Here is a 22,910-nt window from a genome sequence, read left to right on the forward strand (position 1 = left end):
AGAAAAAGACTTGCAAGAAAGCTCCACATGATTCTGAGTTTTCCTCTGCCTGTTTCCTCACTCTGCTTCGCTCTACTTCTTCTCCCTGTCCTCTCTAAAGAGTAGATGGGCAGATGAATAGAGCTAAATACAGGGTAATCCTGGAGGAAAATCTGTTAGACGCTGCAAATGACTGGAGACTGGGGTGTAGGTTGACTTTCCAGCAGGACAACAACCCTACACATACTGCTAGAGCTACAATTGATGGTTTACCTCAAAACATATTCATGGTTGTGACTGGCCCAATCAAATTACTGCAAAATATCCTATTGAGAGTCTGATAAAAGACTTGAAAATTGCTATTCACAGATGCCCTCTATCCAGACTCAGTGAGCTAGAACTAGAGCTATTTTGCAAAGAAGAATGGGTAAAACTTTAAGCCTCTAGATGTGCAAAGCCGGTAGAGACACACAGCAAAAACTTGCAGCAGTAAAAAATGGACCTCCAAATGATTGACTCAGGGTGCAGAATACAAATGCATGTCACATATTTAAGATTTAAATTTAGAAAACCATGTGTAATTTCCATTACACTTCACAAATACTTGCTACTTAGTGTAGGTATATTATATAAAATCCCAATAAAGTACTATACAATAAAATGTGTGGGTGTAACATGAAAAAATTACGCGTTGTGGGTAGACTCACACACTTAATCATGATGCATTCACAAAGTAAATCCAAAATGAGATGTGTGTGAAAATATGAAAATATTGTGCTATTGTATCTGCTAATTGATGCTTTTTATATTCATTATTTCTAATAAAAAAAAACTTGATCATGGAGCCGGGCTGCTCTTTCTTCATTTATTACAGATACAGTGCCTTAAAAAAGTTTTGATACCCAATGAACTTTTCTACATTTTTCATGCTACACCCACAAAGTTAAATGCATTTTTGGGATTTTAAATACTATACCAACACTAAGTAGCAAGTATTTGTGAATTATAAAGGAATCTGAAATTTGTGACATGCATTTGTATTCAACCTCCATGAGTCAATACTTTGTAGGACCACTTTTTGATGCAATTACTATGCTTCAGTCTAAAATATTTTGCAGCCTCCATTAGATTTTTCTCCAGGATTGCAATGTATTTAGCTTGATCCATCTTCCTATCAACTCTGATCAGCTTCACTGCTCCTGCTGAAGAAAAGCATACACACAATATGATGCTGCCACCAGCATGCTTAACGGTGGGGATGTTGGTTTCATGGTGATATACAGTGTTAAATTTTTACCACACATAGCGTTTTGCATTTAGCCCAAAAGGTTCTTATTTGGTATCATCTGACATGAGCATCTTCTTCCACATGCTAGTTTTTGCCCCTACATGACTTTTTGCAAACTGAAAGCTGTATTTCTTATGGCATTCTTTCCCCCAACTGAGCTGCGAATTTCTGTGTCTCTTCCAGATTGACCATGGGCCTCTTGTCTGCTTATCTAATTAATGCTCTCATTCTTTAGATATCAGTTTAGGTCATGTCTTGGAAGGTTTGAATTTTGGGCCATACACCTTCAATTTTTGGATAATAGATTGGATTTTTATAACCTAGCCCTAATTTTCTGTTTTCCACAACTTTATCCCCAACCTGTCTGGTGTATTCCTTGGATTTCATGGTGCTGTTTGATCTTTAATGTTCTCAAACAAACCTTTGAGGCTTTCATAGAACGGCTGTAATTATTCTGAGAACTCAATTTACTAATTAAGAGTCTTCTGGAAACAATTGGCTACTCTTGATTTTATTTCCATTTATCAGAATACAGGGGTCTGAGTGCAAGTTCACATCACAATTTTTACATATATATTTTTAAATTATTGAAAAACAATGTATCATTTCCTTTACCATTTACAAATACTTATACTTAGTGCTGGTATATCACATTAAATCCCAATAAAATAAATTTAAAGGGAACCTGTCACCAGATTTTTCAGCTATAATCTGCTGCCACCACCATTAAGCCCTTATAAAAAGAATTATAGAATACGGAATATAAATGCCCAATATGATCTGTATAACATAGCAAAGACCTTTTATTATATTCCCCTTTGGGGTGGTCCGATATGATGGGCATCGCTGGTCTTGGTCCAGCACCTCTTATCTTCTTGCAATCGCCATCTTCCTTCCCTGCTTTGTGTGGAGGACGCATTCTGTGTCATCCATACAAAGTCCTCCATCGCGCTCCTGCGCATGTGCACTTCTCTCTGCACTGTTGAGGGCAGATCATAGTATTGTAGTACACATGCACAGGTGGTCTTTGACCTTTCCCCGCGAATGTGTATTACAGTACTTTGCTTTGTCTGTAGCAATGCAGAGAGTAGTGTGCGTGCGCAGGAGCGCTTTGAAGGACTCTGTTTGAATGATGTAGGATGTGTCATCCACATGGAGCAGGGAAGGAGGAGGGCAATAGCAAGCCAAGAGGAGGCAAAAAGTCAAGTCTAGCGACACCCATCGGACTGGTCCACCCACAGGTTAGTATAATAAAAGCTATTTTTTATGTTATTCAGATCACCTTGAGCAATTATATACAGTATTCTAGAATGATGTATATAAGGGCTTACTGGTGGTGGCCACAACTTATAGGGGACAATTCTGATGGCAGGTTGCCTTTAAACTTGTGGGTATAACGTGAAAAAAATGTCTAAAATTTGACATGGTATGAATCATTTTTTAAGGTATTTTTTATGTTCTAAAAGTAGACACCTGACACATGGTAAACATGTCACATAGAACTTTTACTATCTCAGACGACTCCATATCCATTTATTAAATAAACGTTTAACTTGTGTGTAAAAAAAGACAATGCTTTTAGTAAAGATGATCAGATCTTTTCAATTTTAATTTATTCACTTTGATTCACGGTGAATAAATTAGTTTAAATCTCAGTATTGGAAAGATTGTAGTTGCTCTGAAAATACACATGGGGTAAGGAGAGAGAGGGCTTGCTGACCACAAGAGCTTACACTGTTCAGAAAAGAGATTACCCAATGTCTCTGCTATACAATCTGAGCTCCGCTGAGGACCGCTGACCTGTGACGGTTGAGGTACTCACCACCACTATATTTGTTACAATAATAAGTAAGCTGTCATACTGTAGCTGCAGGACATTATGATGAGGGTCACGTGGCAACACAAAATCAAAAATGGCATGTGCTTAGTCTCAGAGGCTTCAGCAGTGTTGGTAATGATACCAGACATTTTTTTTGTGAACCAGAAAAAATATCTTGAATTGATGAATTTGCGTGAAACCAAGAATTTCAGGAAATTCAACTCAATTTTGATTCTCTGCAGATTGATCTGCTCTTCTCTATTGGTAGGGAACACCATTGAAAATCCTTTTCTATATTTGAATTATTAGTTTCTATTCACTGTTATGAAACCAATTAATATTTGGGACACATGCCTGCAGAAATACAACAGTTTTAATGGGTTCACAATTTCAGCATCACTCTGTGTTAGGCTGCTTTCACACATCCGGTTTTAGCAGTGCTGCTCAATCCAGCCCAAAAACCTATGCAACGGATGCGGCGAAAAAAAACGGATCCGTTGCATAAGTTTTTCCCATGCGGCCCGTCCGTTTTTTGACGGATGCGGCTTGATTTTGAGCATGCGCAGTGCAAAAAACCACATCCAGCGGCTGGATGCGGGTTTTGCCACAGGATGCCGCATCCGCCATCCATAGGCTTGCATTGTAAATTGCGCCGCATCGATCCGGATCCGGCGCGATGCGTTTTTTTCGCCGCACAAAAAAGCATGCCAGGCAACGTTCCATCCGGCCACCGCATGGGCTAAATATGCCGCATCCGGCAAAAAACGGACACAACGCAAGGCCATGCAGCACAATACGGAGCTACTGCAAGTCTATGCGGGAAAAAACACAACCGGCGGCAAAAAAAAATGGTTGCGTTTTTTCTGCAGAGCACCGTATTGTGCCGCACTGCGAAAACCGGATGTGTCAAAGCAGCCTTACTTAACACCTTATTTCTCACACATGTTACTATTAATACGCACCCATGCTGGCAATTATACTGTGGACAGGTAGCCTGGATGGTCCGTGATAGGATTTATATTTACGTAATTTCTCCAGTTGCTCGTGTTGTTTAAATGCCGAATTTTCTTCTTTTGTCACATGAATATAAAAACAGGTGTCTGTAGAGCTCATGATGTATCTTGGCCCTGGGTTCAGCAAGATGTTTTTGTTATCTTCTCTTTTAACACCAATTAGGCAGACACCAAATCTGGGAGATAAGGAGGGCAGCAGGATATCTGTGAGATAAAAAGCCTTTAACATGCTAATCATTTCTTTTTTTTAGTGATACTGTACATAAAAAAGTGAAACCATATAGAAAATTCCTTATATTATTCATCCAACATAAAATTTAATATCACCAATATTCAGGTATAAAGGCTCGTATACACATTAGACTAAAGCTAGCTTCATCCACCAATACAGAAGATATTGATAGGTGCTGCAGAATATCTAATAGGTGGGTCGAATTTGCTTGTTAATCCTGCCCCTGTCTGCCTGAATGCCAGGCAGAGAGGGGCGGGAATAACCAGCAAACGCGACCAGTGGTTGGTCCTCTTTAAGGCAATAGAGTACGAGAGTCTAGAATGTATAAGCATCTGCTAGTGTGCATATACACTAATGAGCAAAAGGGTAAATATATTTTGAACTTTTGACTTCCAGGTTCAATGTCTCACCATCCACCAAAGCTTCCAATGTGAGACTACCAACATTTTATAGACAATATACTGGGCCATCTCATACATAAATTTGACTTGCAACTATTTAGCATACAATTAATTGTGCTGATTCTTGTAATGTCTCTGCATTGTTACGGTTTTGCACCTAAAAATCTAAATGTTACATTTTTATTATTCTATGAGTATTTTGTAAATCCAACTTTGGCTTTGAACACTGCCTGAATCCTTTTGGGCCTGCTCTCAATTATATCCAAGCAAATCTCAACTAAAATCTGATGCCAGGTCTCTTCTACTCGTTCCCAATGTTGGTTCATACTGGTTGACTCACTTGGGTGTTACAGGGGCTGTCGGATAATAAGGGAATGGAAGGTTATCCGACAGTCAGGGTCCACCGTGCAGAGCTCTGCTGCAGAGTAGGGCAGAGGATAGGGGAAACCTGTACCACCAAAGCGGTACTGACAATGTTACGTCACAGTGTCACCAAGGCCAATAGCGGCGTATACTGTTTCAGTCACAGCGACTACCTCTTAGCATAACATAGGAGTGGAAATGCAAAAGAGTGAGGAATACAACATAAAAGTGCAAAGAAGTCTCACAATCTGTGAGCGTGAAAGCACCTGTCTCAGTTAACAGTCACAGAGACGAAGTGTAGTGTGTGCAATATGGCACCTACCTATGTCCGCTCCACTTGTGGTACAAGGATACGGACAACAGCAATGCTGCTAGCTTGAAACTCCTGCCTATGACCGCTCCCCTAGTGAGCGAGGATACGGACTGCTGCATGTGGCAGCGTAGTGGAGCGTTACCCTAGAAGGTAACGACGACCTGACCTACCTATGTCCGCTCCACTAAGGTGCGAGGACACGGACAACAGTACGGCTGAAAGGTACAGGAGCGCTACCCTACCGATAGCGCTCACCTCAGAGTAGAACCACAAGGCCCAGTCAGACCATGTGCAGCAAGCACCTGCCTATGTCCGCTCCACTAAGGTGCAAGGATACGGACCACAGCATAAGCTGCAAGGTACAAGAGCATTACCCTACCGATAACGTTCACCTAGATAGACTATAGGTGCCGCAAGGGACATGCACAGAGCGTCTACTCCTATGCAGGAACCAAGAGGACTGAGCGCCGAGCAGCGTGCGTCAGGGTCTTATATAGACTCTGTGCCTCATCCAAGATGGAGGACACCAGCAAATCCGCTGCGAGAATCGTCAGCAATGATGTCACGCTGGCCTATCACAGAGCAAAGCGTCATAAGCACATGACCAGCGGCCAATCGGCTTAGAATGTGTCAGAGACATGTGACCTTGTGTCAGCGATGATGTCACCCGCACATGTGCAGTGTCTCCAAGATAAGACTTAGTCTCCAGCACTCGCATATGCTCAGTAGCATGGAATCAGAACATAGTCTCCAGTGCCACACAGACCTGTGACCAAGATATAGCATAGCCAGACCACAGCAAAGGATGGATAAGGAGACACGCAGATCCCCAGAAACGGGAACCGTAACAGTACCTCCCCCTCAAGGGCCCCCCCTCCGGCGGTGCAGGTACTCAGCAACTAAGTCAGGAGCATTGACAGCCTCCTCAGGCTCCCAGGAGCGATGCTCCAGACCGTAGCCCTCCCAATCGATCAAGAAGAACCTGCGACCACGAACCATCTTAGAACCAACGATGTCCCGTACCTCATAGCTGGACTGAGAGGAATCGGAGGAAGGGGATGGCTCTGAACGGGCATGGGATAGAATAGCCGGCTTCAAGAGCAAAACGTGGAATTTGTCATGGATCCTAAGATGGGCAGGTACCTTCAGTTGATATACCACAGGATTAACCTGGCGAAGTGTGGCGCCCTGGCCTTGCCAGGTCATCACAAATACCATACAAACACCCCACCCCATCAGACAGGGACATCAGCCAAACAAAAACCCTTGTTGCCTCCCTCCAGTGTCTGATGTCCACACCAGGTGGGGCGGAGCTAAGCAGTTGGCTCCACCCACCAAGGAGTTCACAGGCCTGGAGGCGGGAAAAGTGTCAGAACAGTGTAGGAGTGTGAAGTGAGAGGAGTAAACACTGGGGTGTCTGGGTTTGTGGCCCAGGCACTAACAGCAAGATTGGCAGACGGTGGTGGCCGTCTGCAGGAGTGGTGGAGCAACGCGGAACAGTAGGACCGGGGACGGGCGACGGTTCGCCGGTACCGACAGGGGAGCAAAGTGAAGCCAGCACACACAGGCAGGGCCATCAGACCCCGACCAGGCTTGGAGCCGCCGTCAATAGTCAGATCTGAATGTGACTGGAACCCCAGGGGTTTCACAACAGCAAAAGTCCCGATTGAAGGCAACCGCCCACACCGTTAGGGTATACAGCTACAGCCTAAGGCTAGAGACCCAAGGGCCAGCGTCTAAGGGCAAACGGGCTCCTCCGGTACCCATACACCGGGGAGCGGACTACCGTTGGGAATCCATAGTAGTCAGAAAGAAGAACATCAAGGTGTAGTGAAAGACAGCCACCATCACCTGTCCGGGGAGAGACACTGCAGCCAGCTGAGGGACCCGTCCATCCAGCCATTTGGTTTACCGAGGACTTTGTACCTTTCTTGCTGAGTGAGTACACCCGTGCCATCCGGCACCGCGCCGCGCCGTCCCTGCAACCCTGCTCCTCACCAACCCTGTCTCCCCGTCACAACATTACCGGGCCCCGGGACCACCGACCCCTACCCACGGAGGGGGAAAACAACATCTCAGCTGCTCCCTACCATCGCTCCCGGGATCCCCGTCACAAGCAGCGGTGGTGCCCATCTTCACCACGACCCGTGGGTGGCGTCACGGACTAAATCTCCCAAACCAACCACCCCTTTCACTCACGGGCGAGGAGCGCCGCTTGAGTCCCCGGATCCGGCCCACCGCTCGAGCCACCGAGCAGCAGCCGCAGCAGCGCCAGACCCGAGCATAAGCGAGAGCGCAAAAGCGACGGCATCCTCCCCGCCCGAGACAGAAGTACCTCATAAGGACGCAGGAATCGAGGAGCAAACTTGGCAGATTCCACTCTAAGTTTCACGTTTTTAGCAGAGAGCCATACGAAATCCCCTGGGGAAAAGACAGGAGAGGGATGGCGAAAACGATCAGCTACCGTCTTCATGTGATCCTTTGCTACTTGGAATGCACTCTGAGTCCGATCCCTGACCTCCCTAGCATTGGTTGCCCAATCCGTCACAAGAGGCGGTGGTACGGAGGCGGGAAACGGAACAGGCACCCTGGGATGTTAAGGGAAAACTCTGCCCAGGGTAGGAGAGTAGACCAATTGTCATGATTCTCTGAAACAAAGTGCTGTAAGTACATGATCATAGATTGGTTGGTTCGTTCAACCAACCCATTGGTCTCCGGATGGTAGGCCGAAGAGAGGTTCAACTCTATCTGTAAGAGACTAAACAGATCTCGCCAAAACTGGGAAGCAAATTGTGGACTTCTGTCACTGACGATATGGTCTGGCATTCCATGCAGCCTAAAAACATGTTTGAGGACCAATTTGGCCAATACCATGGAGGATGGTATTCTCGGTAAGGGTACCAGATGAACCATCCGAGAGAAATGATCAGTTATTACCCACACAATCCGATTCCCTTGAGAGCAGGGAAGTTCACCCACAAAATCCATGCCTACCACCTCCCATGGTCTATCTCTCACAGGTAATGGGTGTAAAAGACCAGCAGGTCTCTGCTACAAAGGACGATTGCGAGAACAAGAAAAACACGATCGGATGTATCTCTTGACATGGTTGGCCAACTGGGGCCACCAATACCACCTCTCGAGTAATTCTCGTGTCCTTCTAATGCCAAACTGTCCACCCACCTTAGAGGTGTGGGCCCATGACAGAATGTCATTCTGTCGACTAGGAGGAACGAACGTCTTGCCTGGTGGAATCTGATCTAACGTTACAGGAGAGAGTGTGTGAAAAACCCTAGATGGAAGAATGAGACGAGGGTCCTCATTCTCTTCCTGAGATGATTCCATAGACCGAGAGAGTGCGTCGGCCTTGTTATTCTTACTCCCGGTAAGATAATTAATGGAGAAGTTAAACCGAGAGAAAAACAAGGACCAGCGAGCTTGCCGAGGATTCAAACGTTGTGCAGTTTGCAAATACGTCAGGTTCTTATGGTCTGTAAAGACCTGAAAGGGCTGTCTGGCTCCCTCAAGCAAGTGACGCCACTCCTCCAATGCTAATTTTAGGGCAAGTAGTTCCCTGTCACCAATAGTGTAGTTCCTCTCAGCAGGGGAGAACGTCTTTGCAAAGAAAAAACACGGTCTTTTTCTACCTGAGCTGTTCTTTTGATATAGAACTGCTCCAGCTCCTACAGAGGATGCGTCCACCTCCATGAGAAAGGGCCTATTCTCGTCAGGTCTTTGGAGGACAGGAGCAGATGAAAAGTGTTCCTTAACTGCCTTGAAAGCCTGGGATGTCTCAATAGACCAGACCTTAGGATTGCCGCCCTTTTTAGTCAAAGCCACTAACGGAGCTACCAAGGTAGAAAAGTGTGGTATGAATTGCCGGTGATAATTTATGAATCCCAGGAAGCGTTGTACTGCTTTCAAGGGATGAGGTTCAGCCCATTCCATAACTGCAGAAAGCTTCGCAGGATCCATTGCTAATCCCTCATGAGAAATGATATAGCCTAAGAAGGGTAGAGAGGCTTGCTCAAATATACATTTCTCGAGCTTGGCAAACAGGGAGTGCTCCCTTAGACGAGACAGGACCCTGATCACATCCAACTGATGTGTCTCCTGGTCGGGAGAAAAAATTAGTATATCATCCAGATATACCACCATGGATGATAACAGTAAATCCCTAAACACGTCATTTACGAAGTCCTGGAACACTGCGGGTGCATTACATAGACCGAAAGGCATGACGAGGTATTCATAGTGACCGTCTCTGGTGTTAAAAGCGGTCTTCCATTCGTCATCCTCTCGAATTCGCACTAAGTTATAAGCACCTCGCAGATCCAACTTCGTAACTACCTTAGCTCCCCGTAGTCTGTCAAACAGTTCAGAAATTAGGGGCAAGGGGTATCTGTTTTTTACAGTGATGGCGTTAAGACCCCTGTAGTCTATGCAGGGACGCAGATCACCCTCTTTTTTCCGCACAAAGAAAAACCCAGCCCCTGCAGGTGAGACAGACTTGCGGATGAAGCCCCTCTCCAGACTATCCTTTATATAGGCCAACATAGCCTCGGATTCTGGGATAGACAAGGGATAGATCCTGCCCTTTGGTGGAACAGAACCCGGCAAGAGGTCTATAGCACAGTCATAAGGCCTATGAGGTGGAAGAGTCTCAGCACCCTGTTTGGAAAAGACATCAGCGAAATCCAAATAGGGTGTAGGTAAGGGAGAGAGATCAGTTGATGCAAAAGCAACGACCTTAGGTGGTAAGGGAAGACATCGGGACTGACACTTCGAACCCCAACTAATAATGCTGTCGGACTCCCAGTCAATTAGAGGAGCATGAGTCCGAAGCCATAGGAGACCCAGAAGTACGTTGTCTATACCCTCAGGCAAAACAAGAAAATAAATCTCCTCTATGTGACCCTGAGACAGGGAAAGGCGCAAGGGAACTGTCCTCAATGTAATGGAGTCAGACAACATAGTCCCATTAACAACACGAACAGGAATAGGCGCCTCTAACATGATAGAGGGAATATTGTGCCTCTTTACAAATCCTGAGGACACAAAAGTCCCGTCAGCTCCGGAATCCACAAAAGCCATAATAGGCCATGAATTCTCAGAGAATGAGAGCTGACCTGGGACACTACACTTAGAGGGTGCAGAAGACGTCTCTAGTAACCCCCCTCTAATGGTTACTAGGCCTGGGAGTTTCCCTGACGGCTAGGACACTTGATGGCATAGTGCCCAGCCTGATGACATATGTAACAGATAGGGGGACCCACCTTACGAGGTTAGAAATAGTATATCCCAACTCCATAGGAGTAGGAGATGTGTCGGATACTGAGGAAGATGGAGAAGGAACCACAGCATCTGAGCCAACTCAACGCTTGGGACGTGACAAGGTAACCTCGAGTCTACGTTCCTTATGGCGTACATCGATCCTAGTTGCTACCGTAATTAAGTCCTCCAGGGAAGGAGGAACTTCCCGAATAGCAAGAGCATCTTTGACATAGCCTGCAAGACCTCTCCAGAAGATAGGTATTAACACCTTCTCAGGCCAGTCTAACTCTGCTACCAAGGTACGAAAAGCAATGGCATAAGAGCTGGTAGATAACGAACCTTGAGACAGATCTAGCAGTCTCAAAGCCGCATCGTGGGTAACCTGCGGTCCCATGAACACCGCTTTAAGAGCATCAAGGAAGTCTTGATGTCTCTGAGTAACCAAATCAGAGCACTCCCATAAGGAAGTAGCCCACTCTAAGGCTTTATCCTGAAGCAGGGATATAATAAAGCCTACTTAGGACCTCTCCGTAGAGAAGCGAGAGGCATTAACCTCAAGGTGAATCTGACACTGGCTTATGAACTCACGACAAGACCTGGCATCACCAGAGTATCTGTTGGGTAGAGCAAGTCATGGGTCATGTGGCGAAGACACCAAAGTTTGAGGTTTATCCTCTACAGTCTTGAGCCTTGCTTCAAGAAGCTGTATATACCGATGTAATTGTTGATACTCTGCCATCTCTGCCAGACCCTTGGCTCAGTCCTAATGTTACGGGGGCTGTCGGATAATAAGGGAATGGAAGGCTATCCAACAGTCAGGGTCCACCATCCAGAGCTCTGCTGCAGAGTAGGGCAGAGGATAGGGGAAACCTGTACCACCAAAGCGGTACTGACAATGTTACGTCACAGTGTCACCAAGGCCAATAGCGGCGTATACTGTTTCAGTCACAGCGACTACCTCTTAGCATAACATAGGAGTGGAAATGCAAAAGAGTGAGGAATACAACATAAAAGTGCAAAGAAGTCTCACAATCTGTGAGCGTGAAAGCACCTGTCTCAGTTAACAGTCACAGAGACGAAGTGTAGTGTGTGCAATATGGCACCTACCTATGTCCGCTCCACTTGTGGTGCAAGGATACGGATAGCAGCAATGCTGCTAGCTTGAAACTCCTGCCTATAACCGCTCCCCTAGTGTACGAGGATACGGACTGCTGCAGGAGGCAGTGTAGTGGAGCGTTACCCTATAAGGTAACGACCACCTGACCTACCTATGTCCGCTCCACTAAGGTGCGAGGACACGGACAACAGTACGGCTGAAAGGTACAGGAGCACTACCCTACCGATCCGTCTCCTGACGAAGCCCAGGTGGTGAAACGCGTTGAGACGCTGTGGGTGGGAACCGCAATCACTACTCAAATCCGCCTCCTGACGAAGCCCAGGTGGTGAAACGCGTTGAGGCGCGGTGGGTGGGAACCGCAATCACTACTCAGATCCGCCTCCTGACGAAGCCCAGGTGGTGAAACGCGTTGAGGCTCGGTGGGTGGGAAACGCAATCACTACTCAGGTCTGTACTATTATTATGAATTATGTACTGGTGTTATGATGTAATATGTAACTTATGATTAACACTGTTGTACAGTGTGGTAGACGCTGCGCTCAGTCTGTGTACTACAGAGGTTAGTGATTGGTGGGTGTGCGCCTCTCTGCCCTAATGTAGGGTGGGGACGTGCAATACCCGCCAAATTACAGTGCTTGGTCAATAGGAGATTTGGGGGAGTAACGGTCTGCACATGTCTTCTGGCCCAGATACTATAATCTAGAAGCTGAGGAACTCTATCAGTTACATAATATGGTGGATATATGGCTAGAATGTGCCCCCGTATGTCTCTCACTGTGACCCATAATTATGTGACACAGTGAGGCAGCATCTGTGTAATCATATTTGTCATGCATGTGAAGATAATTCTGCTGGCGGTATGCGGCAGGGAGATCTGGTGACCAATATGCTGACACTTATTTATTGTCATCTGTTAAAACTACTTGGATAAATGCATGAAGTCAGGTGTGATCCATAAGTCTCCCCTCACACTCTGTGTACGGATTCTGAGCGTTTTGTCTATCAGTACTGTGACCTCCAGTACAGCACAATTATTGCTATACAGGCCAATAATCCCTGTTTACTCATTATTATTACTTTTACGGGGGATTTTGCTGGTCCTAACCCACCTTCTTCCCAATGTATGTGCCTACCCTGTTGTGCCTTCTTTGTTTGTATGTGCAATTTTTATGCTTAAAGTTTCATTAATAAAATGTATTTTTTAAGGAATTTTGGCATCATATATTCTTGGTTAAGGATATAAGTGGTTTCATGTGCAGCAAGCACCTGCCTATGTACGCTCCACTAAGGTGCGAGGATGCGGACCACAGCATAAGCTGCAAGGTACAAGAGCGTTACCCTACTGATAACGCTCACCTAGATAGACAATAGGTGCTGCAAGGGACATGCACAGAGCGTCTACTCCTATGCAGGAACCAAGAGGACTAAGCGCCGAGCAGCATGCGTCAGGGTCTTATATAGACACTGTGCCTCATCCAAGATGGAGGACACCAGCAAATCCGCTGCGAGAATCGTCAGCAATGACGTCACGCTGGCCTATCACAGAGCAAAGCGTCATAAGCACATGACCAGCGGCCAATCGACCTAGTATGTGTCAGAGACATGTGACCTCGTGTCAGCGATGATGTCACCCGCACATGTGCAGTATCTCCAAGATAGGACTTAGTCTCCAGCGCTCGCACATGCTCAGTAGCATGGAATCAGAATATAGTCTCCAGCGCCACACAGACCTGGGACCAAGATATAGCATAGCCAGACCACAGCAAAGGATAAGGAGACATGCAGATCCCCAGAAACGGGAACCGTAACACTTGGGTATGTATACAGATATTTCTTCAACTCTACCCACAATTGTTTGATTGAGTTGAGGTCAACCCAGCACCTCTACTTCACTGCAATTGAACCATTTCTTTGCCAATCTCAACATACCCTCGGGTTCTTGTCCTGTGGAAACACTTATCCTTTTCCTACTCATAGTACTCGAGTGTACAAAGTAACTCATTTTAGTTAGATACTCATATACACCTCAACCTTGAGACCACCTTCAATCCTGGTTAAGTATTCAACACCTTTGGCTGTGAAACAACCCCATATCATCAGGCGTCCTCCACCAAACTAGACAGTTCCCTCAATATCTCAATCCATTAGCCCCTTAGCTTTTGTTTTTTCCAGACCCATTTGCACCCATCATAGCCATCTTTTGACTTTTGTCTCATTAGTTTAAATCACCCATTTCCAATCCTCTACTGTCCATTTTCTGTACTTTTTTATTACAAACTAGAGCCAACACTTCTTATAATGACATTAAAATTGAGGCTCCCTCAATTTTTTCATGCCCCTATTCCAGATGTGTACTGTACTTTGCATAGTACTTGCATGTGATCTCACTGTTCTGAAGCTCACATATTACCTCCACTGCAGTGTTTATCGTACACAAATATATAGACCTTGTGATGAACAGACTTGTTGACTCCAATATTTTGCCTGGATGTCCACCTCTTGGATATTTTATGGGTGGATGGACTTCATTTTATATTCTTCCAACTGTTATGTCACTCACATGATGCAGTTTGGCAATTTTCTTGGTCGAGAGACTGCTGTCAATGAGCTTCATAATGCTGTTTCACTTTTCATCGGAAATCTTCATGGCTGCTTTTTGATTTGAATCAATGACCTTTCAGTTTCGAATCAACCTAATAACACATTGAGCTATTAGGAAATTTTTTAAAAGTTGTAATTGGTAGCATGCAGGAAAAAACATATTTTTCCACCTCCAGGAGCAAAACAGTAACAATGCAGTGGCATGACAAGAATCTGTATAAATTAATTAATCATTTGCTAAATTATTGCAAGTCAAATATATTCATATAAGATAGCCAAAATAATTGTCTTTGAAATGATAGTAGTCTCGCATTAGCAGCTGTAGTAGATGGTGAGATATGAGTCCTAAAAGTCAAAAGATCAAAACATTGTTACCCTTTTGGTATTTACAGTACATATATATATATATATATATATATATATATATATATATATATATATATATATATATATATATATATATATATATATATATATGTATATATATATATATATATATATATATATATACAGTCATATGAAAAGGTTTGGGCACCCCTATTAATGTTAACCTTTTTTATGTATAACAATTTGGGTTTTTGCAACAGCTATTTCAGTTTCATATATCTACTAACTGATGGACTGAGTAATATTTTTGGATTGAAATGAGGTTTATTGTACTAACAGAAAATGTGCAATCTGCATTTAAGCAAAATTTGACCGGTGCAAAAGTATGGGCACCTCAACATAAAAGTGACATTAATATTTTGTAGCTCCTCCTTTTGCAAAAATAACAGCCTCTAGTCGCTTCCTGTAGCTTTTAATGACTTCCTTGATCCTGGATGAAGGTATATTTGACTATTCCTGTTTACAAAACAATTCCAGTTCAGTTAAGTCTGATGGTCGCTGAGCATGGACAGCACGCTTCAAATCATCCCACAGATGTTCAATGATATTCAGGTCTGGGGACTGGGATGGCCATTACAGAACATTGTAATTGTTCCTCTGCATGAATGCCTGAGTAGATTTGGAGCGGTGTTTTGGATCATCGTCTTGCTGAAACATCCATCCCCTGCGTAACTTCAACTTCGTCACTGATTCTTGCACATTATTGTCCAGAATCTGCTGATACTGAGTTGAATCCATGCGACCCTCAACTTTAACAAGATTCCCGATGCCGGCATTGGCCACACAGCCCCAAAGCATGATGGAACCTCCACCAAATTTTACTGTGTGTAGCAAGTGCTTTTCTTGGAATGCCGTGGTTTTTTACCTCCATGCATAACGCCTTTTTGTATGACCAAGCAACTCAATCTTTGTTTCATCAGTCCACAGGACCTTCTTCCAAAATGTAACTGGCTTGTCCAAATGTGCTTTTGCTTACCTCAGGCTACTCTGTTTGTGCCGTGCTTGCATAAACGGCTTCTTTCGCATCACTCTCCCATACAGCCTCTCCTTGTGCAAAGTGCGCTGTATTGTTGACCGATGGACATTGACACCATCTGCAGCAAGATGATGCTGCAGGTCTTTGGAGGTGGTCTGTGGATTATCCTTGACTGTTCTCACCATTCTTCTTCTCTGCCTTTCTGATATTGTTCTTGGCCTGCCACTTCTGGGCTTAACAAGAACTGTACCTGTGTTCTTCCATTTCCTTACTATGTTCCTCACAGTGGAAACTGACAGTTTAAATCTCTGAGACAACTTTTTGTATCCGTCCCCTGAACAACTATGTTGAATAATCTTTGTTTTCAGATCATTTGAGAGTTGTTTTGAGGAGCCCATGATGCCACTCATTATAGGAGATTCACATAGGAGAACAACTTGCATGTGGCCACCTTAAATACCTTTTCTCGTGACTGGATACACCTGCCTATGAAGGTCAAAGGTCAATGAGGTTACAAAACCAATTTAGTGGTTTAGTAAGTCAGTAAAAAGTAGTTAGGAATGTTCAAATCCAGAAATTGATAAGGGTGCCCATACTTTTGCACCGGTCACATTTTGTTTAAATGCGGATTGCACATTTTCTCTTAGTACAATAAACCTCATTGCAATCCAGAAATATTACTCAGTCCATCAGTTATTAGATATATGAAACTGAAATAGCTGTTGCAAAAACCCAAATTGTTATAAAGAAAAAAGGTTAACATTAATAGGGGTGCCCAAACGTTTTCATATGACTGTACATATAAAATGGGCTTAGATTGTATGGGTTCCTGCTGGTGTGTATATGTTGTATATTTGGGCTCTTGCTGCTGTGTATATATACATCTATGTGTCTAGAAAGTTTAGGTTCCTGGTGGCATATATAAGTTTAGAATGTATGGGTGCCAGGTGGTATATTAACACTTTCACAACATCCACTCTATATGTGCAGTGCAAATCAAAAGAGAGTGTTTGGAGCTGGCTCATGGGGTGAGGTCTCCACTTACTTGGTGTGTAAGTACGCTCAATCCTTAATGGTTAGCGTGTTAAAATTTGCTGACAATGGCATTCAATATGTGCCATTTTAACCTTGTGAAGATATTGGCAGAAGCTGGTAAGATTGTGTCATTATTCACAGTGAAACAAGTACTGTATCAACATGGGCTAAAAAAGGCTACTCTGCCAAGAAGAAGCCATTACTCCAAAAGAAACATAAAAAAGCCAGATTATTGTTCGCAATTTCACACAGGAACCAAGAGTTTCCTTTTTGGAGACATGTCCTGTTGTTTGCCAAAACAAAAATTAAACAGTTTGGCCATAATGAACATTGTTACATTTGGAGAAAAGAGGGAGAAGTTTTGAAGCCTAAGAACACCATCCAAACTGTGAAACACAAGGTTCGTAGAGTTATTTTGCTGCAGGAGGGACTGGTGAACTTCACAAAATAGATGCATAATGAGGAAAGAAGATTATGTGGCAATACTGAAGCAACATCTCAAGACCCAGAAACTTTAAGCTTGGGTGGAAATGGGTCTTCTGAATGGACAATGACACAAAGTATGCTCCCAAACTGGTTACAAAGTGGCTTAAGGATAACAAAGTCAATGTTTTGGTGTGGCCATCACTATGTCCTGATCACAATCCTATTGAAAATTTATGGGCAAAGTTGAAAAGGCAGGTGCGAGCAAGGTGAACTACAAACATGGCTCAGTTACACCAGTTCTGTAAAGAGAAATGGGCCCAAATTCCTACCAACTATTGTGAGAAGCTTGTGGAAGGATATTTAAAACATTTCACCCAAGTTATACAGTTTAAGGGTAATGATACCAAACACTAATGAAATGTATGTAAACTTTGTACTTTACAGAAAGTTATAAAAATGCCTTAAAACATTCTCTATCTCTCTCATTATTCTGGCATTTGGCAAATATAATTAATTTTAGTTCCTAATTGATCTAAAACGGCAAACGTTCATTCTGTGTTAGATTGTGAGAAAAACCTGCAGATGTGTATTTTTAGATAGTTTATGTAAATATTTGGTTTCAACTGTATGTGCTCTTTGTATTCATGTGTCCATATGAAGGAGCTGTGTGTATACATTTATGTGTGTGTGTGTGTGTGTGTGTGTGTGCTATGTGTGTGTAATATGAATTGTTTGTGGATCAAATACTATTAGTGATGAGCGAGCATGCTTGTCACTACTCGGTACTCGCACGAGTATCACTGTACTCGGGCTGCTCGGCGGGGACCGAGTAATCTCGCGATACTCGTGCTTTACTCGTGGTCTTCATTTCTGCATGTTGGCGCTCTTTTGAGAGCCAGCCCTCATGCAGGGATTGGCTGGCAGACCACTGCAATGCCACAGCCCTGTTAGTTGTGGAATTGCAGTGATTGGCCGGCCTGCACAGCGTCACCGAGCCTTTATATCGGCCGGCGCGCTGTGCTCTGCTCACAGCTATTCTGACAGTGAGTGTAGGGAGAGTGTCGCTGATTCAGGGAAAGCTTTGCGGCCCTTTATAGCTTTTTCAGTTGCAGGGCTGCAAACAGTGTGACCAAAAGTCCTTCTCAGGACTATTCTAGTTGTATACAGGCAGGCAGGGTATAGCCAGGTCGGAGTACAGTAGCAGAGTCCTTCTCAGGACTATTGTTGCTATATACAGGCAGGGTATAGCCAGGTCTGAATACAGGCTAGTGACCAAAAGAGTCCTTGTCAGGACTATTGTAGCAGTATACAGGCAGGCAGGCAGGCAGGGTAGTGGTGACCGTATACCAGCCTTCATATCTGGGGCTGGTGTACACAGTGTAAAACAGTCCAGATAGTGTCTGACTTGTCTGTACTGTAATTGTCGCTCCCCAAAAAAACCTGTTAGTAGGTTATTATTGCGTCCGTGCTTGGTTTTTAAAACCGCACGTGTGTGCCTGTTGGTGGCAGCGTACAGGTGCACTGGTGTGCGTTTACCAAACTATTATATAACGCACAAGTGTAGTGTATAATACACGTCAGTCAGCAGTGGCTGATAGTGTCAGAGTTCTTAATTTTTGCTCCTAAAACCTGTGTTAGGTTATTATTGCGTCCGTGCTTGGTTTTTAAAACCGCACGTGTGTGCCTGTTGGTGGCAGCGTACAGGTGCACTGGTGTGCGTTTACCAAACTATTATATAACGCACAAGTGTAGTGTATAATACACGTCAGTCAGCAGTGGCTGATAGTGTCAGAGTTCTTAATTTTTGCTGCTAAAACCTGTGTTAGGTTATTATTGCGTCCGTGCTTGGTTTTTAAAACCGCACGTGTGTGCCTGTTGGTGGCAGCGTACAGGTGCACTGGTGTGCGTTTACCAAACTATTATATAACGCACAAGTGTAGTGTATAATACACGTCAGTCAGCAGTGGCTGATAGTGTCAGAGTTCTTAATTTTTGCTCCTAAAACCTGTGTTAGGTTATTATTGCGTCCGTGCTTGGTTTTTAAAACCGCACGTGTGTGCCTGTTGGTGGCAGCGTACAGGTGCACTGGTGTGCAATTTCCAGAAACTTTGATATAACGCACAAGTAGTGAATATACACGTCAGCAGTGCACAGCATTGCAAAATGCGCAAGGGCATTGGCAAGGAACAAGGAAGTGGACGTGATGGTGGTGCAGGCAGAGGCCGAGGTCGTGGGCAAGCTCTAATTTCGCCACAACAAAGGGCCACATCTAGTCGCTCGCACGTCCTGTCCCAAATTCTTGGGGACCGCAGCAGTACACCGCTCTTGAACCAAGACCAGTGTCAACAGGTTGTTAGTTGGATAGCGGATAATGCTTCCAGTCAGATTGGCACCACCACAAACACTCTGTCTTCCACACGGTCAAGTGTCAGTAGCCGTGATACTGCACCGCACATTTCTGAACCTGATCCTCCTTCCTACCACCAGGCTGAGTACACGTCCTCCTCGGACATTAATGATCCCACACTTGGACACTCGGAAGAGCTGTTCACGTTTCCATTCACACATTCTGGCCTCTCGCCAGCTCATATTGAAGTGGGTCATGAGGAGATCGTCTGTACAGATAGCCAAATATTTGAGCAGCCACGTTCTCACGAAGTTGGCAACGTGTCTCAACAAGTGGTGGACGATGATGAGACACAATTGTCAGCAAGTCAGGAGGAGGAGCAGGGTGCGGAAGAGGAAGACGACGTGGTGGATGATCCAGTAACTGACCCAACCTGGCAGGAGGATATGCAGAGCGAGGACAGCAGTGCACAGGGGGAGGGAGGCGTAGCATCACAACAGGCAGTAAGAAGCAGGGTGGTGGTCCCAGGCAGAAGTCAGGCAACCGTTCCCCGTAACAACACGACGACACAAGGTGCCTGTACAAATGTTAGGTCTTCACGAGTCTGGCAGTTTTTTAAGTTGGATCCAGATGATTCAAAAAAGGCCATTTGCAACACCTGCCGTGCCAGCATCAGCAGGGGTACCAAAACTAGCAGCCTGACCACCACCAGCATGATCAGGCACATGTCAGCCAAGCACCCGACTTTGTGGGAAGTACAACAGAGTCGAGGAGCAGTGCTTGCTGATGTCACTGCTACGTCTTCGCTGGTTGTGCATGCGAGCCAATCCTCTGTCCATGCTGCCTGCGAACAAGCCTCCTCCACTCCTGCACCTGCAGTTGCCTACGCAGAAAGAACACCATCATCAAGCACGTCCTTGTCCCAGCGCAGCGTTCAGTTATCCATTCAGCAAACCTTTGAACGCAGGCGCAAATACACTGCCAACACCCCACATGCCACAGTTCTAAATGCTAACATTTCGCGACTGCTTGCGCTGGAAATGTTGCCTTTTAGGCTGGTGGAGACAGAAGCATTCCGTGACCTGATGGCGGCAGCTGTCCCACGTTACTCGGTCCCCAGCCGCCACTATTTCTCCCGGTGTGCCGTCCCCGCGTTGCATAACCACGTGTCACAAAACATCACACGTGCCCTGAACAACGCTGTTTCACCCAAAGTCCACCTAACCACAGACACGTGGACAAGTGCTTGTGGGCAAGGCCGCTACATCTCGTTGACGGCACACTGGGTTAATATTGTGGAAGCTGGGACCCAGTCTGAGCGAGGGACGGAACACGTCCTTCCCACACCAAGGTTTGCAGGCCCTACCTCAGTCAGTGTTTCACCCACACTCTACAGCTCCGGAATGTCATGCTCTTCAGCCTCCTCCTCCTCCTGCGCATCCTCATCCACTGTGCCCTCCACACCAGTCACAAGCTGGAAGCACTGCAGCACTGCCTCGGCGAAGCGGCAACAGGCTGTGCTGAAGCTAATCTGCATAGGTGACAAACCCCACAATGCAGAAGAGCTGTGGACAGCTCTGAAACAGCAGGCAGATCACTGGCTCACACCTCTGAACCTAAAGCCAGGAAAGGTCGTTTGTGACAATGGCCGGAACCTGGTGGCGGCTTTGAGGCGAGGCCAGCTGACACATGTTCCATGCGTGGCCCATGTGCTCAACCTCGTGGTTCAGCGGTTTATAAAGTCATACCCAGAGCTGTCTGATCTGCTGGTAAAAGTTCGCCGCCTGTCTGCACATTTTCGAAAGTCACCTACTGCTTCAGCCGGCCTTGCCGGCTTTCAGCGCCGTTTGCATCTTCCGGCTCACAGACTGGTGTGTGATGTCCCCACGCGTTGGAATTCAACTCTGCACATGTTGGTCAGGATATGTGAGCAGAAGAGGGCAGTTGTTGAGTACCTGCATCACCTAAGCCGTCGGGAAATGGGTCAAACTCCACACATAACACCTGAGGAGTGGAGATGGATGTCAGACCTATGTACCATCCTCCAAAACTTTGAGGACTCCACCAAGATGGTGAGTGGTGATGACGCCATTATTAGCGTCACCATACCGCTACTCTGCCTTCTAAAACGGTCCCTTTTGAAAAACAAACATGATGCATTGCAGGCGGAGCGCGATGAGTTGCAGCAAGAAACAGTAGTGGGTGTGGGTGATAACACACAGCCCAGCCTCGTCTCATCACAACGTGCAGTGGAGGACTATGACGAGGAGGAGGATGAAGACATGGAGCAACTCTCCGGCCAAATTGAGGATATGACATGCACACCAGTCATATCCTCGATTCAGCGTGGCTGGCCAGAGGACAGGGTAGATGAGGAGGAGGAGGAGGAGGAGGAGGAGGAGGAGGACAGCATGTTCAGTCATCTTGTTGGTCAGGCTACTGAAGTCCTGGCTGTTAAGAGTCTGGCGCACATGGCTGACTTTATGGTAAGCTGCCTGTCTCGTGACCCTCGCGTTAAGAACATCTTGGCCGACAATCATTACTGGTTGGTAACACTGTTAGACCCACGCTACAAGGAGAACTTTTTGTCTCTTATTCCCGTGGATGAGAGGTCAACCAAAATGCAGCAGTTTCGGAAGGCCATACTCACGGAAGTAGGCAAAGCATTCCCCTCACAAAACGCTAGCGGCATAGGTCAGGAATCAGTGGACAACCGAGGCGTACAGCCGAGAGAGGCACAAGTCCAATCCGCCAGAGGTAGGGGAACAGTCTTTAAGATGTGGGACAGTTTTCTCAGCCCCTCACGTACCACAGCCCCTGAGGTGCGGGGTAGTGCCACAAGAAATCCTAAGTTTGCCCAGATGCTGAAGGAGTACCTTGCAGATCGAACAACTGTACTCCGACATTCCTCTGTGCCTTACAATTATTGGGTATCCAAGCTGGACACGTGGCATGAATTGGCTCTCTACGCCTTGGAAGTCCTGGCCTGCCCTGCTGCTAGCGTTTTGTCAGAGCGTGTTTTTAGTGCCGCAGGTGGAATCATTACAGATAAACGCACCCGCCTGTCAACTGAAAATGCTGACAGGCTGACTCTGATAAAGATGAACAAGGGTTGGATTGGGCCAGACTTCACCACACCACCAGCAAATGAGAGCGGAATTTAAAGTTTGCCATGTACCTCCACTCACCCATGGGTACACTTCTCGACTTTGGATAATCGCTGGACTGCTCCTCCTTCTCCTCATGCGCCATCATGATGACCGTTACAATAGTTAGGTCTTTGTTTCAGGTATACCCCCAGTGGTAAATTTTTTCGCCCATTCTTTGCAGAATGGACAT

At 45.5% G+C, this 22,910-nt stretch overlaps 1 protein-coding gene across 4 annotated transcripts in view; it reads right to left on the bottom strand.

Annotated features, from left to right (window-relative positions):
- Nucleotides 1-22,910, bottom strand: part of KCNT2 (potassium sodium-activated channel subfamily T member 2) — a 1,626,062-nt gene that overhangs the window by 512,048 nt on the left and 1,091,104 nt on the right. For all 4 annotated transcript variants that reach the window (XM_075322033.1, XM_075322031.1, XM_075322032.1 and 1 more), the window contains exon 16: nt 4,049-4,275. In XM_075322033.1, the coding sequence (XP_075178148.1) occupies nt 4,049-4,275 (227 nt within the window). The remainder of the gene's footprint in view (nt 1-4,048; nt 4,276-22,910) is intronic.

Source organism: Anomaloglossus baeobatrachus, chromosome 8 (assembly GCF_048569485.1).
Source record: "Anomaloglossus baeobatrachus isolate aAnoBae1 chromosome 8, aAnoBae1.hap1, whole genome shotgun sequence".
Classification (NCBI taxonomy): domain Eukaryota; kingdom Metazoa; phylum Chordata; class Amphibia; order Anura; family Aromobatidae; genus Anomaloglossus; species Anomaloglossus baeobatrachus.